At 40.6% G+C, this 24,495-nt stretch overlaps 1 protein-coding gene across 1 annotated transcript in view; it reads right to left on the bottom strand.

Annotated features, from left to right (window-relative positions):
- The window catches only part of MEOX2 (mesenchyme homeobox 2), a 53,278-nt gene extending 29,720 nt beyond the window's left edge, over window positions 1–23,558 (bottom strand). Inside the window, exon 1 of the mRNA XM_009461161.2 lies at window positions 22,738–23,558. Coding sequence (XP_009459436.1) covers window positions 22,738–23,248 — 511 coding nt within the window. The 5' untranslated portion in view covers window positions 23,249–23,558. The remainder of the gene's footprint in view (window positions 1–22,737) is intronic.
- Between the last annotated feature and the right edge of the window lie 937 nt (window positions 23,559–24,495).

Raw genomic sequence — 24,495 nt, 5'->3', positions numbered from 1 at the left:
TGATGTTAAGACGTGCAGGCAGATGCCCTTGTCACTGCCTAGCCTCTGTGTATTTGCTTGGATTGATTCTCACTGTGCTTAACTCTCACTCCAGATGATGAAGATTATGCCCCGTCCTACCCGAAACAAAGCAGGCACCAAGGAGCAAGATTTGCTAACTGATGTAATGCATATGCAGGTATTAAGTCACGCATCCTGAAAAAAAGTTTGAGTTGATACATAAACACACAAGTAGTCTGCTTAGCATAAAGATTCACATGACATACCACTTTCCTCTCCTGCTCTGTGCACTGGCTCCCCCTTGAAGTAAAGAGTCCACTTCAAGGCCTCTCTCTAGCTGTTTAAAGCCCCCCACAGAAATAGCCTGAGCAACCTGGCAGCTTTTTCTCTCCAAGACACAACTTTTCTAAGACAACTGTGTTCCACTGAAACAATTATAAAACTTAGGAGTGTGAGATGCTCACAAATGCAGAGCCAGGTCTTCCCCCCCCCCCCCCCCCCCCCCCAAGACTGAATCTCCATTCCCCTAAGAAAAGCGTGGCTCCAGAATTCATGGCTTACAGGAGCAGATACAAAGCTCTCTTAACTCTGGTTTAATAAGTTATGCACATACGCACAACACAAACAAAAGCTGTGTAGTGCACACAGAATTCTTTTCTGCCATGTTAATATACAGAATTCATGAACATAACATCTTTGGATTCTTGTAAAGTAGCTTAAAAACTGTTTATTATTTCAATTCATCACACACTAGAAGTACTTGACCAGCATAAATAAAAATAGTGAACCAGCCTTGAAAAAGCAGCTGTAGCTTTTGCTCTGAACAACCTCTGAAATTTTTTGATGCTTACCTGGAACTTTCCCTATCATTCCAAACCTAGGTTTATGTGACTGGATTAATTCTTAGAAAAGAAGTATCCTTCTGATTGGATTTATACCATCTGCGTGATGCTTTTTTGGGGGTCAGTTTTTTGTTGGAAGACAAAGTAAACAGGAAACTCCCAAGCATTTAACTGTTATAAAACTGGCTATCAAACCATAGACAGAAGTTTCAAAGTTTTGAGTTCCAGAATTATTTAAAATGGCCTGAAGATCCTATTTTAGCACTACCTCATCCTACTATTTTTGATCTGGAAAAAATCTGGTTTTTCACTGCCTTCTTTACAGCTTCAGAGATATTAAATGAATCAACAGGGAAAGTGATCCCTTATTTGCTCAGTAAAATGTAAAAACATTCTTTACAGTTGTCATATAACTAAAATTCCTTGAAGTTCATGTAATGTAGAGCTAAGTGTTTAGTGGCCCTCAAATTTTCCTTCTTCCTGTAACAAGGTGCTTTAGCAGTTACATAAATAAATCATCTAAGGACATAATCCAAGAACCCTTATGCAATTTTTATTCACACGTCCTTTAAGGTATACCTGTGCTTATTTAATCTTATGGGTTTTTCCCCTCTATTTCTTTTATAGATCAGCTTTAAAGTGGCAAAAACAGGATTCCCATCTATGCAGAAGTCTACATGCTACTTGACTGATACAAAGATACAGGTGTGCAGATGCTTCTTCATGTGAACAACCGTCAGCCTTTATTGTTAATGATGGGCCATAAGTCTCTGGGAAACAAACAAACAAACAAAAAAAAGATGATAACTGGAGGAAAAAAAAAAAAACAAAACAAAACGATAAGGCATGACCAGACTTTGTATCTTCTACTTCATATTTCCTACATTCCCACCAGCTAGATTTAGCATTTTCAGGAAATTCAAGTTTTATAATCTCTCCTGTTCTCTCCAATTCTTTCCACCATTTCATTATTTATTCCTAATGACCACAGATTATGTCTGTGATACATCAGGACCTAAACAGTTGTGTAGTTTCAGGACTTTTTAAACTACCAAAATCACATTTGAAAAATCATCTCTAAGCACTTTTTCAGAGTGTATATGGATTCGTTTCAGGATATTTTGGCAAATGTAATTTGGAAACTAATCCCAGTTTTATAAGCAAGTAGTGTATTTTGTAAGAATTGAACTGTCATACTTACGGCAGACAGATATATGCCTTTCTTTTCCTCACTTTTGTTCTGTTATTCACAGAAACACCACTTACGTGGGATTAAACATGAGCCAGGAAATATATATTGTCAACTGGAGCCCCAAGTTATTTCCAGAAGTTTTCTAAATTAGATCTGGCATCTGGCACCACAGCAAGTGCCATACGCCTTTTGGTTTCGTTTTATACCATTTTACCATGGGTCCGTTTTTCCATCTCCCTGTCACTAATGCAATCAATTATAAGTCCAGAGAATAAGAAAGAAAGGAAGAAGGGCAGCCCCATCCCACCCTCACGTGAGGTTGTGTGATGGGGTAAGCTCCTGGCTCAGGACAGGGTGTGCTAAAGCACATCCCCCTGGACCTGCACAGCACTGTCTTTCTCTCCAGTTCCCTTCAACCCTCCAGTATCTTCCCACCAAGGAAGACAGAGACAATTCAGCACTGTGCTGGGAGCATGCAAACACCCAGTCCATGGCAGGAAAGAGACAGATACAGGAATGTCCCCTTAAGTCACTACTGGTAAAAACGTAAATTTTTTTCAAAGTCCATATTAACTTATAAAACACAGTATATACACAAAGCATCAGAGGACAATCTGAATACAGGGGTTAGAATAAGCATTTGGACAGGATATAACTGAAGCCTGTGTTTATGTTTGCACTAATTACAAGAATAGTTTCTACTTTATCATGAGTTCAAAATGTGAAGTATTAAATTTTCCAGCAATAAAAAAGAGAGTGGAATGTCAGCACGAGTCTGAAAATAAGTCACTTAAAAGGATTTAGGTAAGGACTAAAGACAAAAAAAAATTACTGTCTGTGGATCCAAATCCAAGATAGAACTTTTACTGAAACTGTTGTAACACAGTTTTCCAACAAAGAAAAAATGTCACTGGAAATACTGATGTTAAAACTCTTAACAAGCATCAAATGATTTAGAAACAAGCATAAAAAATGGAATGGATAAAGAAACAGGAAAGGTTTTTCAACACTATTTATAAACTATGTTGTAAAGCTGTCCCATTTAAAAATTCTCATCAGATTTTGTTGGGCCAGGGGTCCACCCCTAATAAAGATTCATTAGATTTTCCTAAAAAAAGTAATCTTTCTTTTATTATTGATTGTTCCTGTCATGAGTTCAGCTTCCATTAGCAGTTTCTTGTAGTTTTCATATTCACAGACATTTGTACAAGTCAAAAGTCAGTTTTCATTAGGAAGAAAGCTTAAAGATACTTTGCTGAAAATAACTGCAAATTTTTAACAGGAACATTTTCCTTCACTTTTATGAAGAAGTAAACTATACTACTTAACTTAAAACTGAGTTACAGAACCTAAAACCAAGATTTTTTTCTCTTTACAACAACTATGCTCACCTGTCAGAAGCTTAACTTCCACAACCTTTTTCAGCAGTGGAAGTAGTTCAGCAGAGAACAACCAGAATGAATTAAGGACTTTACTAGCTTTTCAAGACTCATTTTTCACATTGGAAAGTGGTAAAAGATAAGACTTAAGCCACAAATTGTTGGGAAAGAGAGACTGCAATAAAATATACCCCAGCTCAAGAGTAAAGAAAAAGCTGATGCAAACTTACATGTGAAAACACTTGGTGCTAAAGGCAGTCAAGGCACAGAGAGGTACCCTGTGGAATGAAACACCAAGTGCAGCAAGCAGAGGACCACCTAGTTCAAAAGCCAGAGAAGTGTGGAGGTCAGAAATATGGTGCCAGGCAAACAACAGCTGACTCAATGGATGTCACGGACCTAGAAGAGCTTCCTAGACTCTTTCAAATTTCCTCTGTCCCTGTGAAACTGGCTTTCTTTAAGTAGTTTCTAAGGGCCTGCAATTCATTTCTTGGCTGGGCAAGCTCACTTTCACTGAACACAGTGATCTGAGATTTGTTTGAATTCCTGCTGTGTGGAAATCTACTGTACTTTCTAGCAGGTGTGAGAACACTGAGGCTCCTTCAGTTGCAGCTCATTTCCACTTACTAACTACTTTATCTCCGTGGATGAAGCAAAAGTGACTTTTGTGTTTCCTGGCAGTCTGCTGCTTCAAAGAACCTAATAGTGATTTGTTTATTTCAGAGGAAATGGAGACCAGTCAGTGATGACAGATTTATTGGTTAAATGGACATCACAAAAAAATTTTCATGCAGTACAGGCTGGCTCTAACCACACTAAGAGAACTCATAGTAAGGGGTGATGTGCATTCCAGAAATCCAGCCCTATTTAATCCACTCCACTCTAATCTGTACATTTATATAGCACCCTTCACACAATTTCCGAGAGCTCTGTACAGAAATGTAATAACCACTGTACTGAAAAATATCCAGGTATATTGATGGCCTACATTTAGACTTGAAAATACAGCAAAAGGAGCCAGACTGTTGAATATCTCCTGGCAATGAGTCAGTCAGTGACAGGCAAGAAAAAAATGGGTGTTTGATCTCTTCCAATTAAATCTCAGGATAGAAGTTCTTAGTTCTGAGAATCAATTCACAATATGGCAATTCACAACAGTTCCTAGTGGAGGAGAATTTTACATCAGAGCAATAAAACATGAAAATTGATATGAAACTTTAGTGGGACCCAATATAAATTGTACAATATGGCTGATCAAACTCAGTCCAACAAGAGGAAAAGGCACAGGGTTTTCAGCAGTTGGTAGGTTTGCAATATGTGAAGGCTTACTCAGAGAACTGTGTAGTCTCAATGTAAAAAATAAATAAGTAAAAACATTCTAGAGCAAGATACTACCAAATTTATGTTGCTGTAGTCTTCTGTGCTAACTGGATGTGATATTTGCCTCTGTCAAAGAAGGTAAAATAGATTTATGGATAACATATAGGAACCTATGTTGAAAATCCTAGACAACCTGACAACTGCCCATTTTCTATAAGGGTGAGGAACATTGATCAAGGCAAGCACTGAGATCCAGCCAGTCAGCAGGGCATTCCATTTGATCTGGATTCAATTTCAGAAAAATGTCTGGCGGAGGTCATGCATCAGCCAAACAAACACACCATTTGGAAAGAAGCTGGAATATTTGTTGAGGCAGAGAAATATATCTGTACATCACCTCTATACATATGGTTGGCTAAAGCACATCTGCCAATAATTGGCTCAAAAAATCATCAAAATGATAAAAATGCCTCTATTTAAGATGATAAAATAAAAAGTATTATTTATCCTTTGGAGCCATATACCGGCTCAAAAATACCTTGATCAGTAATTCACCCAGCATTTAGTAACAGGAATTATCATTGCATTTTGACTCCTCCTACTCCCCAGTCTAGCTTGGCATCCTGAATGGTTCAACTCTGTTTATACATAAGGAACTGTAAGCTAGTTTTGCCCATTTTACAGACTGAAGATCTGAAGTATAGAATAATTAAAGCACTGTGTAAAGATTATTGAAATTACTCTGAAGGAAATGAAACTAGCAGGTCTACACAGGGACTCCTGTAGGGAGTATAGTCCGGGTGATTTGCCCAAAATAACGTGCTTGCTTCTCAGCAGGGACAGTTTGCCTGGCAAAATCACGATGATGACTTACATGTGCTAACTTCCAGCTCTGGAGACTGCTTGGGTGCTTCTGTGCAATGTTCTAGTAGACAAATTCATACAAGAAGTCTATAGCAGAGTTGGAAGCTCAACTTTTTTCTCCTTGATTTCTTTCCAGTGTCTTATTTTAAAGACACTCATCTTTTCTGCTTTTGGGGTGCAGGGTAGTATGGTGGCTTATTTATTAAAAATTAGTCTTCTAAGCCTACTAATAGTCCCCTCCTTTTAGTAATTATATCTAAATTTTAAAAACTCGTAACCCAAGAATGAAGTCCAAAGGAGCTTTTGAATCATCTTATACATCTTATACAGCCCACAGCACAATAAAAGTTGAAATGGTATTTTTACTGTGTTTGTATTTTTGTGTGAGAGTGTGTGTGCATGTATACAGAACTTGTGTAAAATCAAGAGCCAATTTTTACTACCATTTTTAACTATAAGAAGGCACACAAGATGCCTTATTTGATCTTGATTTAACTCAATCTTGCAATTACATATACTATGATAATCTGTATATTATGAACCTTAAAGCATAAGCACAATGATTTGCAAGCATCCTGTACGTTAGCCTGACTCAAGAAATTTTCTAGGACTGGCAGCTTACTTTATAGAAGAAAGTGCACAGCTCTGGTTTCTTTAAAATATGTTATATTTTACAGGATTGCCAGCCTATAGCAAACAAAAGCATATGACTATACTGAATTTTTCAGAGAGTCCACACGCTGGTTGAACTCCTTGAAAATGTATTACCAAAGCATTAGATGCAGAGAAGTAGGTCCCCAGTATGAAAGCAACTTGAGGGGGACATATTTTTAAAACTCAGGACACACTGAAGAAGTTGCAGCCCTGCAATATTAACAATAGATCTCTTAACTATAAGCAAGTGCTAGAATGATATAGATAAGGGACAATTCTGGAATAAAATGTTTACAGTTAAAGTTCTACAGCCAGGAAGAGATAGGCTAAAGCCTAAAAGCTGCCTCAACACAAAAGGATCAGCTTTCAAGAAAGCTGCACACCCGACTGTTACCATTTAGGCACCTAAATGAAGAACAATGGGGGCTGCTGGGTTCTGAGCTCTTTCAAGCATCTGGTCCAAATTCTTTCCTTCCATATGAATCAAAACAAATGTTTAGGCTACCAACTTTCCATTGCCCTTTCAGTTTAATGCCAGCTTTTCTAGCTTTTAAATTCCTTAGTATAATAAGATGAATAAAACACTAACTTAGCAAAATGCCCAGTTAGGGACTATTTGCAGTATTTTCTTTTTTATTAGTAGCAGACATAAAGTTTGTATAAAGTTATTGTAAAAATATAACTTTCAAAACAATATCTTTTGGAACAAGATTTCTTGGTTTAATACATTTTAAAAAATATGAATCCATCTTACTTGGCTATCAAAAAGTGGTCACAGATTAACTCACAGATATGAAGACAGAACAGACTGACAATCAGCATAAAACACAACACAGTAGCAGAAACAGGCAGAAAATTGCCAAGTAAATTATATAAGAAAACAAAAAGGAGATCGCATCATGATGTGGAAGTAGAACATAAGTCAACATGTGCTGTGCCACACCATGCTAAGGGAAGTTTTAAGGCTACATAATTCCTGCTGCTCAGGACAATTACGTCCATCCTACAGTGGTGCGGAGCCTGATACAGGAGCTGCAATGCTCTGCAAAAGTCCAGGATACATCATTGTGCCTGGACCCTGATACAGCCTAAGACAGTTGAAAGCTGTGCTAAGTAGTCATAAGACTTTGTATTTAAATGTTAGAGGGCAACTATTGAGACAGACAGGCAAATGTAACTATGTGGTAGTGCCACACCTCTGCAACTAAACCAGATGATGTAGGAAATGCATCGCATTACCTGATACTAACCCTGGGAGAGTAAAGGTCTGTTCCCAGTCCTCTTTCTACTATGGGAAAACCCATTCTGCAGAAATGTGCAAATTCAAACATTTTAAGAAAGTCTCTGCTTAAGAGGACAGAAATTTTGCAGGCGTATCACAGTGAATACTGGAACATTCAACACTTTCAAGCAGGTTCATGAATAAGTAGACTCCACTGGACAAAAGTAAAGAAAAACTGGATATCTCATTTTAGTTTTACAACACACACAGCAGCAAAGGAAACAGTGACTAGTGAAAACACAAAACCACGGATGGAAATCTGTGGGTTTTTCTGACTTGAATGAAAGAAAGCTGCTTCATGAAGCACGTAAACAGAGTTGGCAGGAAACGTCTTTACTAATTTACATGAGCTAATTTAATAAAATATGGGAGACAGAAAGAAACATACAGTCCATTTTCAGCTTTTGCTATACCTCATGAACATTCTTCTCATCAGTTTTTCTTTTCAAAACTATATTCAGGTTTAATGTTTCTACTGCTTTATGATTCTTATATAAATTATTGTCTATAAGTGATACTATGCTAAACAGACATTATGCTAAAGTTACCTCTGACCTTCAGTTGTAGGAAGAGTTTTCATTAAGAAAATAAAATGAAAAATTTGGAATGAATGACCTAAAGATAAGAACAAAGACTCGTCCCCAAACTAACTAATCCTGTGTATAAGGATGCATGAGAATTGCCTTCTAAAGCTGGATGATGAAGAGAAGGGATAAATTACTTAGGACTGTAGTAGAACATGAGACAAGGTTCAGAAAAAGAAAGTTCGGACTATTTTAAGATGAGTATCAGGCCAAAATTCCTGCAAGTGAGATTTATTACACCATGGAGCCTGTTTCCTGAGACTTCTAATGAAGGCAAGCTATTTTTTAAAGTCCAAATGAGCATTTAATAAATGAGTACCACACTCACAAACCATATACATAACCCGTTTTGTCATACTGAATTGAAAGAAATCAACCCACACTCAAGCCTTTTAGTCATCACTGCTTCACTCCATCTGTCACTTGTCTAATAAAAGAATATTAATATGGATTACTGTTTGGTGGGGGGTACCTTTTTCCCTGTAAAGAGGATTCCTCTAGGCAAATTACGTGTGACTTTTTAGCAAGGTTTCCTTTCTTTCTTTTTTTTTTTTTTTTTTAACCTGTACTGTGTTTTATGTCCTTCCAATCATTCCTAGGTCTGCATAGCTAGACAGCAATGTAATTAATTATCTTGTGATTAATTCTCTCAGGAGGACTGTTCAACCACCATCCACTGTACCATCTGACCATCATCCACATTCATTACACTGGAAATAATGGTAACCCTAATGGACACTGCAGAGTCTGTAGTTCCTCTCCTTTTTGGAGCCAGAGAAAGCTCAGCCTGGCATAGAGTAGCATGGAGAAGAGAGGAGAAGAGAGGAGAAGAGAGGGGACGAGAAGGAGAGAAGGGTTGTTTTCTCCTTTTTGTGAAGGTCGGAAGTGAGGTGAGGAGGGTAGTGATGAAAGTCAGTATGATTATGACAAAAAAAGCTTTCAGCTATGACAGTTTTGAAGCATTTCCTGAAGGGGGGCAGCCTCTTGATCCTTTTTAATATCCTTATTAGTCTCCAGTTCAAGAAGCGTGTGTGAGGACATGTTTAACTCCCATTGAAGTCAATGGTTCTTAAGCATATGCTCAAATTTTTTCGCAAATCGGGACTTTAATCTGTTCCTTATGTACATTTAGGATTACAGAGAAGTCTTCTGTTTTTGAAGTTGCTGGAAACATCAGCTTGCTGATGGGAGGTGGGGGAAGGGAGCAGGACTCCATCACTTTCAGAAGGCTGCAACTTTCTTGGTTAAATTTTTTCTAATTTTGACTAGAAAAGTATATGGTTGCCAATGTTTTAAAATCTTCTCAAATACTGTCTGTTAGATTCTAGTGTGTGCTGCAGAAATGTGAGTTACTGACACAACATACGGCTACGTTTTCGTTATTTATAAAGTCACAAATACTAAGGTTAGCGTCTCATTCCTCCCTCTTTCCTCTATAAAGCTGATAGAACTCTTACCAAAACCCAAAGAGATTTATTTCTAGCAAGGGCAAAGAAGAGTTGAGACAAAAGCTGTAAAACTGTCTCCGTCCTACACTGCAAATGCACCTCAATTCTGGCATCTAGTGCTTTTGGCTATTTCAGTCCTGGAACAGAACCCTCTTCACTGAGCCTGAAGGTTGTGCCAAACTGTATGGTGATTTTTGTGATATGGAAAAAAGCCCACTGGAGACTAGCCGGAAAGCAGCCAGTCTTGTGATCTGATCCTCATGTGAGTTTATGTCTCCAGAGTTCAGATTTAATATCTTCTGTAATTTTACCATGCACTCTATTTGCTGATATTACACTGAAAAACTCTAGATATTGAAAATAACTGCAAAATTGCCAAGACCAAGCATTCAAAAGGTATCAGCAAGACCCCTGTACATTTTCTTTTCTCTCCCTGCCTGCAGCTCCCTCATCCTCCCCAAACTGTTTTTAAAACACGTTTAGGAATAAAATAGCACAGTATAACCAAGTGCTGGTCCAGTCAAATCAAGTGGACTATCCAGGTCCCTATCTGCTGTTATTTTAGATTTGGTACATACATGCACACACACTCACACACACAAAAAATGTATGTTCATGTCTATTATATCAATGAAATGGAATCACAAAAAAAAATTTACTGTTTTCAAAATTCTCCTTACAGAAAACTAGAGTGAAAGGACAAATTGCCAATGCTATTTAAAGAGTTTACAGGCCCCTTCAAAATGAGACTTTACTTTCTTTGATGCACATTCCTTCTAGCACAAGTAATTACTACCTAAAATCTTGGAATTAAAAGAGTGCATTTTAAGAACGCTAGATTCTTTTTTTTTTCACACATTTGGCTTAGTTTCAAATACTTTCTTTTTACACAAGGCCCTGCTCAACACTGGGTACATCACTGGTATTAAATCTTAACCATTAGCATTGGCATGTCTGGGTCATGCTTGATTTCCGCTATAGCTGTTTACAAAATCTGCTCTGTGGTGCACACCCTTATGAAGTTAAAACCTCAAGAAGAGAAGAGAGAGCACACGAAACATCTTCTTTTTCTCTTTTTTTTTTTTTTCCTGTTTACTCTCAGCCTCGCACACTTTTCTTACACACCATAAATGCATAGAAGAGCCAGGACTGACCTGCAGTTACCAAAAGTAAGCTCACAGTAAAAAAATTGATGGTTTGGGGCCAATGGAATAATGACAGAATATTGCTTCTGGATGTTTCTTGCGTGTACGTGAGCTGTACCGAAGACAGCGAAGAGTGTGAATGGAAAAAGGAAGAACACACTTAAGACAGCACGGAGAAAACATTGAGGTAGATAAGAAACAGGATCCGAAACATCAGCTGAGCAGCAGTTGGGCAACGCCTTGCAGGGAAATAAGTTTAACTCTGAGAGGATAAGCTGGAACCAGAAGAAGGATTCTAGGAAGGGAATTTCAAAAGGGTATGATTGAAAGGTAGGATCATTTCATCAGCTTTGGTTTTGGCAGGGTTAAAATAGGAGCCAAGAGAGGCCCAGGGCAGGAAAACAGGATTTGATTTCTGCTAAGTGGTGTAAAAGTCATTTGCAAAACAGTCTGAAAACATGTTGGAGAGAGAGAAGATTGATAAAAGCAACTTGCAAACTCTCATGGCAAAATAAGATCTACTAAACCGTAGTTCTCACCCTATTCAGAACAAGCAGCAGCCCACGGCCTTGTACTGGGGAAACCAAGGACAAAGTTGTTTTGCCCCTGTAAAAAAATGCTTTGTGCTTACCCCCAGGTCTCTTTTGTGAGCATTTTTTTCCTACATCTGTGCATTCTTGCCTTGGAAGGAAAAGAAAGGCTGTCTGCTTTTATAAAGAAACTGACCTTAACTGCATAAAGCTATCTCTTAGGCTTTATGGAGAGCAGAGATATATGAGACATTAAATGACATGGCAGGGAAGGTGCAAAGGCTGATTAGTGAGACCTCCTTTTTGTGCTTGCTGTGCAATATGCTACACACATTCCCTGGACTTGTTTCAGTATGGCTGTTCCCAAACTTGCAGAAATACTCTTCCAGAAGTATTTAGGGAACATGTACTCCCCTCAAATAACTTCTGAACTAGTAAGGCTCCATGTAGGTTCATATGAACAGCTCAGATAAGAGCAGTATTTCTTGCATTTCTAGCTCAGTGTGGATTTCACCTCTGCCTTTTGTAGTAAGAGTCTGCTGATATGTTAACAAGGTCCTTTTAATTAACAGGCCAGCAATTACATGTAGCCAGACTCCACTATATGGGTAGCACCAAGCTTTCCACTTATCTACATAATCAAGTCAACCATATGTTTCAAGGTTAACATGGATGCAGCTTTTAGTTTCTGTGTGTGTGAATTAAGACTATCAATTAGTTGTGGAAACATGCTTGAAAAACACAAAGCAAGCCAGAGCCTCCATAAATAATATTTTTATGGTATCTATCCATATGTTGTGGAACTACAAACATTTCTTAGCCACACACCATCAAGCTGAAGGAATCAATGACAGAGTAGCAACCGACATGCCTGCGCTTAACTTTTTCAATGATGTTACACTGTTAATTCCAGGAGAATTATACACGGTAACCTATGCTTTGACAGGATTAGAGCATTAGTACACAGACTGGCAAAGAACTGAGTGGCTTTTGCAGGAGGGAAGGAAACAGCTTTCCCAAGAACTTTGAAGGATTGGGTCATTCTGTAAGTTATATTTCACCAAACATACTTCAAAACGGCTGGACGCATTTAGCCACTGTACTTGAAACACAGAATCTCTATCCAAAAAAAGTGTTTGTTTGGGTGTCATGTCTGGCAAAGTTCTCCTGATATGTTTGCAAATACAAAAACATTAAATCTCTGATACTTCTCATGCCAGCAGACTGCAAACCCAATTGGCGCCTTCTCTACATGTCTAAATTTCAATTTGGAACCAGTGAAATAAAGATAGCTTTATAGGGTTTGAATACTGTTAGATTTCTGTACGTACCCTCATATTAAAGCAATAAAGATGTTTGCCTCCTAAAGTTGCAGCAATGTATTGAAGTGTAAAAAGCCAAGGGGTCAGAATGAGCGGAGAAAAAAAATTAAAATGCAAAGCTAAACCAAAGCTACAGGAAAGTTTGGCAGCGTATTTCTCCATCATGTAAACCAATCCAAAATATTTGCACCCTTGTCTCCAGCTTTTTCTCTTGTGCTTATTCACATCATTTTTTTTAATTTATAATTTAAGTTGTTCTATTTACTACTTTTAATAATAATATATTATTTCACATAAACAAAAAATACAGACAGAATAATCACTCTTTTTATTGGCCCAATATAATCTATTAGAAAATCATGTAAATTAAGGTGGTAATAATACAAAAAAAGGTAATGCTGCAGATTCAAGTTGCCTTATGAACAGCTTCTAATGAAGCCTCCTATTTTTTTCTGACTCTGCTCCACTGATCCATAACTGTTTCATCTTGCATTGCCTAACAGACTAACATTGGCTAACAGTACTGTTCTATTTAGCGGATCACTGCAGTTCTTAAGTTATTGTAGGTTAACATCTAATGGAAATCTGATTAAGGTAAAGGGTGATATTTTTTGTTTTACAATAAAGAAAGTGTTCATTCTGCAAGGATAAATGGAAATTGAAAGCATATACAGGCACAGACTCCTTCATAAATGGACTTGTGTGAAAAAAAAAGAAAGGGAGGGAGGGAGGGAGGGAGGGAGGGAGTGGGAGCCAGGAGTGAGACCATTGGTGTGTATTGTTCTAACGTCCTCAGGAACGCAAAGACTTAACACACAGCTGCGGCTTGAGGTCATTGTGGTACTCCCAAAACAAGAATATAGAAAGAAAAAAAGGAAAGAAAAGAAAAGAAAAAAGAGCTTAATACTACTGTGTCACTTTTGAGTCAATGAAGTTAGTAATTCCAAAGTGCAAAGGACAGGCAATGTTCCCGGTTCTCCCCAAGCCCTACGTAAGGCGAGTATGCCTCATGGACTCTTACTAGGTTTTAAATTCTAGTTCAAAAAATATCACTTTGAAAAGAGTGAACACACCTTAGCCCACACTAGACTCCTGTTTTCATCTGGCAGAAAATACCGTCTGGCGTTCTAAGCACAAAGCTTTACAAGGCATCTTCGAGCAGTCAATGTCGCTGTAGCCGCACGGGCTTCCATTCACACTGTTTTTACCAGCTCAGTGTAGCAAAGCCTCACAAAATATGCCATTGTATGGTTTATCAACACATCTGACTTCAGTTCTTTTTCCTTCACTAAACCAGCTGATATTTTCATGAATTTAGGAGACATTTAGTCACTGTTCCTACCATTCTTTTTACAGTAATAAGCACATTTTAACAAGTAGGTTTTGCTTGCCCTCATATCCTACGAAGATGGAGCCTACAGCTGGAAGAAAATGAAAGGCTTGAAAAGCTACTGAGACCCATGTGCCTAAGAAGCCTCACTCACCCTGTAAAAACACCCCCTTCCAAGGAAGCCCCCGTGCACGCTCAGGGTACATTGCATTCTTCTGGAATATGCCATTTTTTGCTTGGCAGGTAGAAAACCCCACGGTTCATTCAAGTCTCTTCAGAGCTGTATTGTCAGTCCACATATGTCCAACAGATTTTTTAGTATCTATTTTTAGAAGGACCAAAGTGGGAAACAGTTTTTTCCGCTTGGTAAATTTAAGTGACTAATGCCCCCAATTCACCAAAATGTGTAAACATACACTTAACTTCAGGTGTGTTCGTATCAAAGTAATATGACTACTTCTGCTGTGAAGTCCTGGCTCCACTCAATAGTTAGTTTTGACTTCAGCACACCCAAGATTCATTCATCTCCCAACATACAAAATTAAATGCATACTGGCATCATCGTAGGATCACAGTCTAAGAATTAAAACTCACAATGGTGGCAGAGGATACTGAAGTGCATCTAATGCAGTTTATGTAAGGCAGCATTTGTTCAGGCTTACTTGCTAAAAATAAAAAATAGCTATTAGAGATCTGAGAGAATGCAGAAGGAAGGAGGACTTTTAAAAGCCTGCAGTAATCTGTTTCAGTTTTAGTTTTTCATATCCTATTTGCTATAAAATAATGTTCAATCAACCAATTTTTCTCTAGTCCAAGAAGCAGCTTCATAAAAAAAAAAAAGAAAGAAAGAAAGAAAGAAAGAAAGAAAAAAGATTACTTGGCTTCCAGTTAGGGTTTCATAATCCACTGGATTTTATTGGTTTAGTAGAACTATGCTCTTCCATCATAAATGAAAGATTTGACTCATTCCTTGGAGACTTGTTTCTTCTGCTGTTTGGTCAATTATTTTGTTTCGTTTGTTGAAAAGAAAGATAAAAGGAAACATAGGTTTGAGTACTAAATGACTTTTCCTTCAAATAACCGTTAAGTTTTCATGTATGTTTTCTTCTGTTTATGTATTTTAAGGGCCCTTTTTCCTAATACTGCAAGGTTTTTTCAGCACAGGTAATTTTCAATACAAAGCTCAGACTGCTTTTTTTTCTTTGTCTTGAGCAAGAAACTCCAGTGATTCCAGACTGCGTAATATTGAATGATTACACTCATCATTAAATAACAAATATTCAGTAGCCTATTTCCAAATAAGATTTCTTATTTTTTTTTGATGTATAATCGCATGCCTGTTTAGTAATGTGCACGACTTCCAGTCAAGTACCCTATCTCCAAAACTATTTGTAAAATTCACAATTCCATATGGAAAATAAATTCATGTTCCAAATAGGAGGTATGTTACTGCCTTCTGTAGATCCAAGATCTCAAAATGAAGGACATCCTCCCTAATCTACAATAAGTATGACATCTTTAATATCATTAACGTTAAGGAGTAGAATTTTGACAGCCTAGGTTTTCTATTTATAATGTTTAGTAGAAGACTTCAGAAGCAACTTTTCATGTATGGCAGTAAGATGTTTACTATTATATCCCATTATATTAATGATTTTTTTCCACTTTGCATCACTCAGTGAATGCTAGGATACAGGGATGCAACTCTACACTAGTGATATTACAGATATATATGTATAAAATAGCAGAGACTGCTTAACATCAGTGTGATTTAAATTTTAGTCTATTAAAATATTATCTTAAATGGATATGGTTTAGGTAAACTTCTCAAAGGAAACAGATTTTGTAATAGATATCAATACATAACAAGGACGACAAATGTGTTTCCACCACACTAGAAATCTTAAGACTGATGGCAGCAGTGGTTTTTTTAAACAAGCATTCCTTTGCTGTGTTTGCCGCTGGAAGCATGCAAGACAGCGTATCACAAAAAGCTTAAGCACTAGCACGGCTCACTGGTCTATCGTCTTCTCCCAAGCTAAGCTGCATTCACAGTAAGAATGCATGTCTAAAAATCTGGCCCTACCAAAAATCAGTGGGAGTTTAGTCATCAATATCTTCCATGTGAAACCTCCCTTAGCAGGTATGTTTATACACCACTTATTTTAATAACTTTTTTTAGTTATTCAGATACTTCAAATACATACAAGACTAGACTGTGTGCATCCAACGCAATTGCATCAGGCTATTTTTGAATTCAAACTTTCATTAAACACAATAGAAAAGCAGCTATCCGGTCATCAGAGACCCCAGACACTCACCCCAGAAGTCAAATGACTTCTTGCTCTGCACACCTATGCAGCCACACAAGGTCATGCTGGTAAAGGTGATGGGATTGCCCCGGTGAGTAATGGGAAGGCGGCTTTTTCTGAGGGGTGGCTGCGCACCATCTCGCTCCTGCCCTGCCACCAGCAGTACTTGAGAAATGGTGATGCAGATCTGTAAGTCTTTAAAGCCTACTAAAAAAAGCGCGCACGCACACACACACGCACACAAAGCTTTTCATTAAATAAAAGCTTACAGTACTTTACAAATGGAAGGAAAGCACTGGTATTGCCATTGTATAGGTTGGGGAAACAGACATAAAAGGACAGGGCACAGGCTTGAGACAGATCATAAGGCTGGGTTCAGTGCCCAGCTGTGCACTGATGTAATGAAGTAGCCTCAAGCACTGTTTATCAAACCTCTCTAACACCACACTATTTTAGTTAGAAACCTTATTAGCGACATATGCAAGTATTTATATTTTAAAAATATTACTTTCCTTTCGTGTCCTTTCAAGTTGCATTCTTAAGTGTATTAGAACAAGGACACAGGATAACATAGCAAAACTAAGGACTGAAGCCAACCCCACCACAACTACATTTTACCGATGGATTTAAACTTTGCTCATTCTAGCAGATGAAACCAGATTTATTTCGCTTCCTTTCCGGAGACTAGCAAAAGTGCTTGGTAGCATACATTTTGCTACTGAAAGAAACATGCTACAGGGACCATTCATACTGCCATGTAACACTGTATCTGCTGAAAGCAATAATCCGGTGAGCAATATCAGATTATTAGCAGACAGCAGCAAAGATAATGTTGTCACCTTCCCTTGAATTTCAAGACACAGAGCTCAATCCTACTCTTGAGTACTTTAGTGATACAGCATATCAAGTTATCACATTGCTAAAGAATGAGTATTTCCAAATGGCAAACTATATGCAGATTAACAGGCTCAATTAAAAAGCACTTATTAAATAATTAGCATGTCTAAAAAGGACAACAAGTCTGACAGAAAAAATCCAGAAAAAATCTGATTATTTACTGTGCAAAATACTAGAGAAGTTATGCTAGATACGTTAGCACAAATTTTATCCTAGGATGTTAAAACCAATGAAATTCAAATTCAATTTATATATATAATGCTGAATTGGCAATGCTCTAACAATCAGGCAATCCTAATATTTTATCAGTAAATATCTGCAAGAATTATAAAGCATTTTTCTTTCCCTACCACACAACAGCAGCTTAAAAATCCGGAAAGGTAACTACAACCATGATTTTTTGAAAAGTTTTAGTGACATTTTCTCCAGATATTGCCAGAATGTTTGGATCTTTAATCCCCATGTGGCCATATCTCCTCCTGCATTTGGTTCTAGTACCACACTTCTTACTCATCCAGGCCCCTCAGCGACTTTGCTTTGAAGACTGGGATCCCTGATAGTGCTTACTACCAAATAATAAAAGAATAACATGCAATTACATTTCTGTGCCAAAGATTTAAAACAGAGTAACAGAATTAAGCTCCAACGGTTTAAAAAAGCTTGAGCACTTCAGTCGTTCCACTAGAGTCAATAGACCTTCTCACAAAAACATTTGTGCTGCAGTGAATGTCTGGATTGGGACCCCAATGTTTCTAAAAGGGCGGGTTGGGGGGGGAAGTGTAAATCCTACTGAATGATATATATAAACAGACAGAAATACATAATTAGAGGCCATACTTATTTCTGTCCACACAAAATTACTCTTTGGCTATGGGCAAAGAATTCTGAGAATGTATCAGTAAAATAGTGTTTAAAAATTTTACAGTCCTAGAAAAGTTCCTGATTATATTTCCTGAGAGCAAAAGGGAACATATTGCAAATTTTCATCTATTAAACAATCCGGCAAGTAGCCCACTAGGTAGCCCAACATTTGCTAAGCAATCAGCCTTAAAAGTTTTCTCCTAAAGCTATGATTATTATTCATCAGATGTTGAACTTGTTTAATTCATGAAATCTACAGAGGTGGTTTTTTGTTGTTGTTTTTTTTTTTAATGGCAAGTGATGCTTTGATACTGGATACCAAACAAATTAACTCTTTCCAGAGAAAACTATGCTTTATTATGTATTTTTTCTTTCTTCCATTTACAACCATGCTGAAAAGCACAGACATATTGATGAATCAGTTACACAGTTTTTTTTGACTACAAGTGTGCAGCTCATTTTTCTTACTGATGTTTTTCAGAAACCAATCAGAAGTCCTCAAAACCCATGATTTCACAGTATTTATTATCATTTATCAAAATGACCTGCTTTTTAGAGACCATTTCAAACAAGCACGTATGATTTATGGTATTTAGATGTGTTTAAAATAAATTCCCTGGAGATGTAACTTTTTATTGCTTGCATGTTGAGAATAGGTAGGTTATAAAAGATGTTAAAACACTGGAAAAAATAGTATTGTTTTCTTTTCATGTGATTTGTCAATGAACAAAAACCAGCAGAACAGCTATTGAAACACTGGATTCCTGAAATGTTTTTGTAGGTTTAACAGCAGTGTTTCTATAGGATACTATTGTAAATACAGTCGAATATATGAATAGTTGTTGTTACCTGGTAGCCTTTCCTTGGAAATTTGCGCTATATAAAAACATTTTTCCATGTCAAACTTTAAAAAAAAAAAAAAAAAAAAAAAGTTGCTCATGCCTCGAGTCATGTGTTTAGTTACATTAGACTTTAACTGGAATCAAATTTATTTATACATTTATCTATCGCAATTAAATGTTTGAATAGTTGTAGTGCTTAGAACTCCTTCAACAGTACTCAGCCTCCCCCTGATCTTTTCACCACAGTACAGATATTTTTTTCGCCGTAGCATTTTAGATTTCCTTAAGGCTAACAGATTCACTTTCTTTTCGTATTTCTCAGTAAGCCTATATTACACTTTCGATATAGGCATTAATATGCTTTTCTCCTGACAGAAGTTTTAAGAAACCTTGGACCTAAGTAAGCCAACTTAGACAATCGCAGTAGTAATTTTGCATTTGATGTGTTCTGCATCGTCTGAGAATCAAAACCTACTCTATAAAAACCAAAAATAAAATGCCCTCAAAAGTCACAGGCAAGTAATGAGAAGGGGAGGCATTAGAAAAATCCAAAATATTCCATATAGAACAACTCATACCACAAAGCAACAAAGCGCTCCAAGAATATGTTTTTGATACACTCAGCATGGTTTTCATCCGCACCTCATTAGCACACAGATAACTCTGACCATTAATGCACTTTAAAATAAGCGAATTTATTTGCAACCTATCCTCAAATTTAGTATCGTCTTTTTACTCCTACATCCTTGACATACGCGGAGCTGAGTTACAAAGGCAAGGATGCAGATGCCATTATTCACCGCAAAACATTAACATCTACAGATGTGTGTGCATCCCTCCTCAACTCACAGGCTAGTTTACTGACCCACTTCTGGGCCTACGCAGGTTGAAAGGAATGTTCTGAAGACAATGAGAGAGAGACTACAAAACCTGGAGACACCGACAGCTGTAGCATGCAGGGGTCGATGACTAAGCAAGCTGTATTTCCCAGTCCTTTACAACAAGGACAGTTGACAATTTCACCCTGTTCTGTGGCAGCCTATTCAATATCTTCAAAGGGAAGTTCCCAAACTGCTTAAAACCTGGGTTAGGGCAAAAGAAAACTGTAAGTCAGACAGTTTATAAAACTACCACGAAAGCACATTTCACCTTGCTTTCTCAATCCCAAACAAAAGTATAACAGAGCATAGCGCAAAATATTTCTGTCCTCCCATTCCCCTGCAATATCTGAATTCCAGGGAAAAAAGAACAAGAACAGGGACAAACACACAGGCCATCGTCCAATATTTTGCTCACCCTCTGGATTTTTGTTTATAATTTTAAAAAATTACACTCCCACCAGCATAACAAATAAGTAGAATGGGGTACCTCTGCTGGTATATTTTCAGAGTATCTATATGGCTGAGCACCAGTTACTAGTTTGGGAGATAAATGATACAAGGAATGTTCACGTTTTACTTTCTTTATCTATAAACTCAGCTTTATGAATCAATGTTCCTGATCTTAAACATTCAGAAATAAAAGCAGAGTAGTGCAAGAAAGGGGTAGGCTAAGGTTAATTGAGCTCTGAAATGCGGAACGGATTCAGAAAACACTGAACATTCTGTGGCTTTAAGTGATATGCTTAAGGAGAGGAAATATATCTGTAAATAAGCAAGAGCATTAATAATTGTCTCAGAATGCTGGCACTGAAACTTAAACAGTCTCTCTTCACTTCTTAGTTATTTACTATTAGGGTTTTATACAAACGCCTATTGAAGTAGTTCCAAGTGTGATGAATATGTCTCCAAAAAGTGGGGAAGGCGTGGATGAAATCCTTTCAAGTACGGTAATTTGTTTAAAAAAACAGATTCATGAGAAATAAAGGGGATGATTTTTAATCAAATGAGGGGCAATTATGGATGACAAATATAGAAACGCAGCAACTTAAAAATAGTTCTTGCTGCCATACATTAGAAGGGCATTAAATATCTAGCACCAGAGTTCAGGATTAATAAAGGGGTGGGGTTAAATGTTCAGTCCAAAACTCAGGCTTTTCCTGAAGAAAAACCAAAGATACAGCAGCTACCCAGCTGTTGTCAAAAGATGCCTATTTTCAGTTTGAGAGATTCACAATTGTGTGAATGTCCACAATATTTTTTTTTCTTCGGGGAAGGGAGGAGGGAATAGTTACCTGCCTTGATCTTCAGAAAGTCTTGTAAAGTGAGGTTCGGAGTGCAGCGCAAGATAAGGGTAACCATGGCTAAAGGCTCGAACCCTTGTCCACTAAATCCAGTGAAGACGCCAATCATTTCAGGGTAAGGTTTGGGACATTCCCCACTGGTGTCTTTTTCGTTTGCATTGCAGAATGAAATAAACAGAAAGTGATACAGATACTTCCCTGACAGTGAAAGGGACTGATTTCCTTTTTTCCTTAAGCTTTAAATAGACTGACAAATACAATAAATCCTTACACCGACAGGCATCCAGTTATTTTCCTGGTAGTAATGGGAACTCCAGTTTTAGTATTGCTCATACACCTCACGAAATCAGAGAATTCCTTTTATCTCATAAAATGTAACGAAGATGTAACAATAGGTTTCGCCACCAGTGTTTTAACTAAATACAGCTTTTAACCTTGGAAGAGTTTTAAGCCTGTATACCAGCTACGTCAGATGAAATTCAGTTAAACCCATTCTGAATTACTGTGCATGTTCCTTAATGTAATGGACAATGAAGAAAACGACGGTATCCTTGAGGCTTATTTTTTAAAATAGTTGTTGCTTACCACTTTACCAAGCTCACAACATTTAGAGTGAAAGAGGTCACGGTTTCGGTTGTGAGCTTCATAAATATCTGGAAAAGCCTTTCACTTTCTCTTCCTCGATAACAAACAATTCGCTACGCCTGCTCTTGAGTTTTCAAACTGTTGAGCCCTCTCTTTTTCAAGTGCCTCCTGCCTGTCTCAGTATATTTTTGATGCCTCCCCGGTTTATGTGCGCCCTAACGGAAGTGCCATCAGTCGCGTTGCCTTCGCCGAGTGGCTTTTGTCAGAGTGGGACTTTGACAGGCTTTGCCGTTTTAAAAAGCGGAGATTATGTCAAGGTTTTTTGCACGCTCAGTGATGCCAAATCATCGCTCTGGAATGACTGCGGGTCTACATGTTTTTACGCTTGTCTCTAAGTAAGAATTGCAGTGATTTTAAAAGTCAGACAGCTCCTTCCTTCCCTCCGCCCCCGCCACCAGCAAACTGAAGTGAAGCAGCTTTCTAAAACTCCCATTCACCCGTTTGCTTTACAGACTCCAAATTTTGCCCCTTCCACGCTGAGGATTTGATGCAGGCGCGCCCAGATCCTATGGGGCAGCAAGGCATCAGCTTCTCTCCCGAATCCCCACTTCCAAGGCAGAGTTTCCATGCGTTGTGCAATCGCCTCGGGACCGCAGTCAGCTCCGCGGCGAAGGGGCGGAGGGGAAGGAGCGCGCTATATTCTGAATTTTGAAGCAGAGGTGGCGTATCGGGCCGGGGGGGAGGGGGACGCGGGACCAGATGCTAAAATCCTCACCAAAACTACAAACGTTTCTCTCCTTGACTGTAGGAAACTCTCCCCCCACCACCACCACCTTGATTTCATGCTCTATCACGTGCTGGATTTTTCCTTTTTATTCCCCCCCGCGGAGCCCTAATAAAGCTTGCTTTAATGATGGACATCCCGAGAGCGCGTTGGAGGGAAGGAGCGACCCGGCAGCCCGGTGTCAGCGGGCGGCGGGAGCACCGCGGCGGCCGGGGCCGGGCCGGGCCGGGCCGGGGCCAGCCGAGCCGGGCCGGGGCCAGCCGAGCCGAGCCGAGCCGAGCCGAGCCGAGCCGCGGCGGGGGACCCGGGGCCCGGCAGCGCTGCTCCCCCCGGCCCCCTCCGCCCGGGGTCCCGCCCCGCAGGGGAAAGCGTGAGCCGTTACCTGAGCTGTCGCTTTTCCTTTTGCCGGACCTCTTCTCTGTTTCCACCGGGGACAGAGCCTGCCTGCCATAGTCCCCTGGCGCACACGCTGCCCCCGTGGGGGTGTTAGTGCCCAGGCTGGAAGAGTTTGAACACAGGACGGGGGGGCTGCTGCCCAGCTCCGGGGGTCCTCCTGAGTCGGGCTGAAGGCAGAGGCTGTGCCTGGCCGCGGCGGGAGGAGACGACATCTGAGGAATGTGCCAGTTCGTCTGCAAAGCCTGGTGCTGCTGTTGCTGGTGGTGGTGGTGGTGGTGATGGTGATGGTGGTGGTGCCCCCTATGATGCTGGCTGGCAAACATGCCCTCCTCATTGGGGTATCCCGCTATTATGCAAGAGGAAGAAGAAGAAGACAGATCAGGGTAGGACATGTGGTCAGATCTTCCATGCAGGGCAAGAGAAGACTGGGAGAAAGGGTGCAAGCTCTGCGCAGTGGCATGGGGGCTGCGCAGGCAGCCAAAGAGTGTGTGATCCATGGCATGCAAGTCTCAGGTTCCAGGCAGGAGAGTTTAGGAAAGATCCAACTTCACCACCCTTTGTCAACTTTCACTGTAAACAGATCGGGGTTGGGGTTTTTTTTTCCAAAACGGCAACGACAGACTTTGCAGCAGGCAGCTGAGCTCAGATAATCCAGGTCTTTAGCCCTAGTGGCCAGTCTCCGCTGCGTAAACACTCGGACCTAGATGAGCCTTTCTCAGAGCTGCTCAGATGTCAAGAAGTGGGAGAGGTCGAAGCCAATAGAAGGTGGTCCCAGAGAACTGCTCGAAGGGGGAAACAGCTCCGAGAGGTTATAAATACAGTAGTGTGTAATGTGAGCTGGGGGCTGGCTTAGCAACACAGCACTGACCACATGCAAACTCCCTCCAAAACGCCAGCGCCGGCCCCGCGCCGAGCCGCTCCGTCAGCGGGCGGCAGCGCTGCGCGCCCGCGCCCCGGGCGCCCGCGGCAGCGGCGGGGGGGCGGCTCCGCGGGGGGGGGGCCGGCTCCGCGGCGGGGGGCCGGCTCCGCGGGGACGCAGCCCGCCTCCCCCTGCCGCCGGGCGGGCCGCGGGAGCCCGCCTCCCCACCGCGGCGCCCGGCGGGGCTGCCCCGGGGCCGGCGAGGCCGCCCGCGCCCCCCCCGGGGGGATCGGCGGGGGTGGGGGGGGAGGGCGGGGGGCGGCCGTGCCCCCGCAGTCGAGCGGCCCCCGCAGGGGCCATCACCGCGCCGTCGGGGCTGGCGGGGCCGCTCGGAGTGCCACCGCCCCCCGGGGAGCGGGCGGGCCAGGGCAATAAAGACGCGAAGCCAAATCCGCCGGGTTTACTCGGGGCTGGCGGGCGGGGGTGCGGGGGCTACCGCCGCCCCTTTCGCCCGGGGGCTGGCGGGCGCTTGGCAGCGCCTCACCTGCGCGCCCAGGTGGGAGGGCGCAGCGCGGCCCGGCCGCCGCCGTCTCCCGCGCCGAGGAGCGCGGTGCGGCCGCGGGTGCGGGGCGTTCGCCCCCTCCGCCCGCACCCAGAGGCCCGGCTCACCCCGGGGCTTCCCGCAGGCACCTCACGCCGTGCCCCCGGCAGCGGGGGTTGGTTCTGCAGCAAAACCACCGGCGCCCGCCGGGCGATCAAATCTGGTCGGAGAAAGACACGTCTCCCCTCTTGCCCCCTGCCCCTTCGAAACGAGAACCCGCATCATTTTTATTCCCCGTATCTTCAGTTTCTTCGTTGGGGTCTTTAGTGGCTCAAGAGGGACAA

The sequence above is a fragment of the Nipponia nippon genome, unplaced genomic scaffold (genome assembly GCF_047370975.1).
Source record: "Nipponia nippon isolate SJK-2023a ecotype South Korea unplaced genomic scaffold, ASM4737097v1 scaffold_1, whole genome shotgun sequence".
Classification (NCBI taxonomy): domain Eukaryota; kingdom Metazoa; phylum Chordata; class Aves; order Pelecaniformes; family Threskiornithidae; genus Nipponia; species Nipponia nippon.
This window is presented reverse-complemented; position numbering and strand designations above follow the sequence as displayed.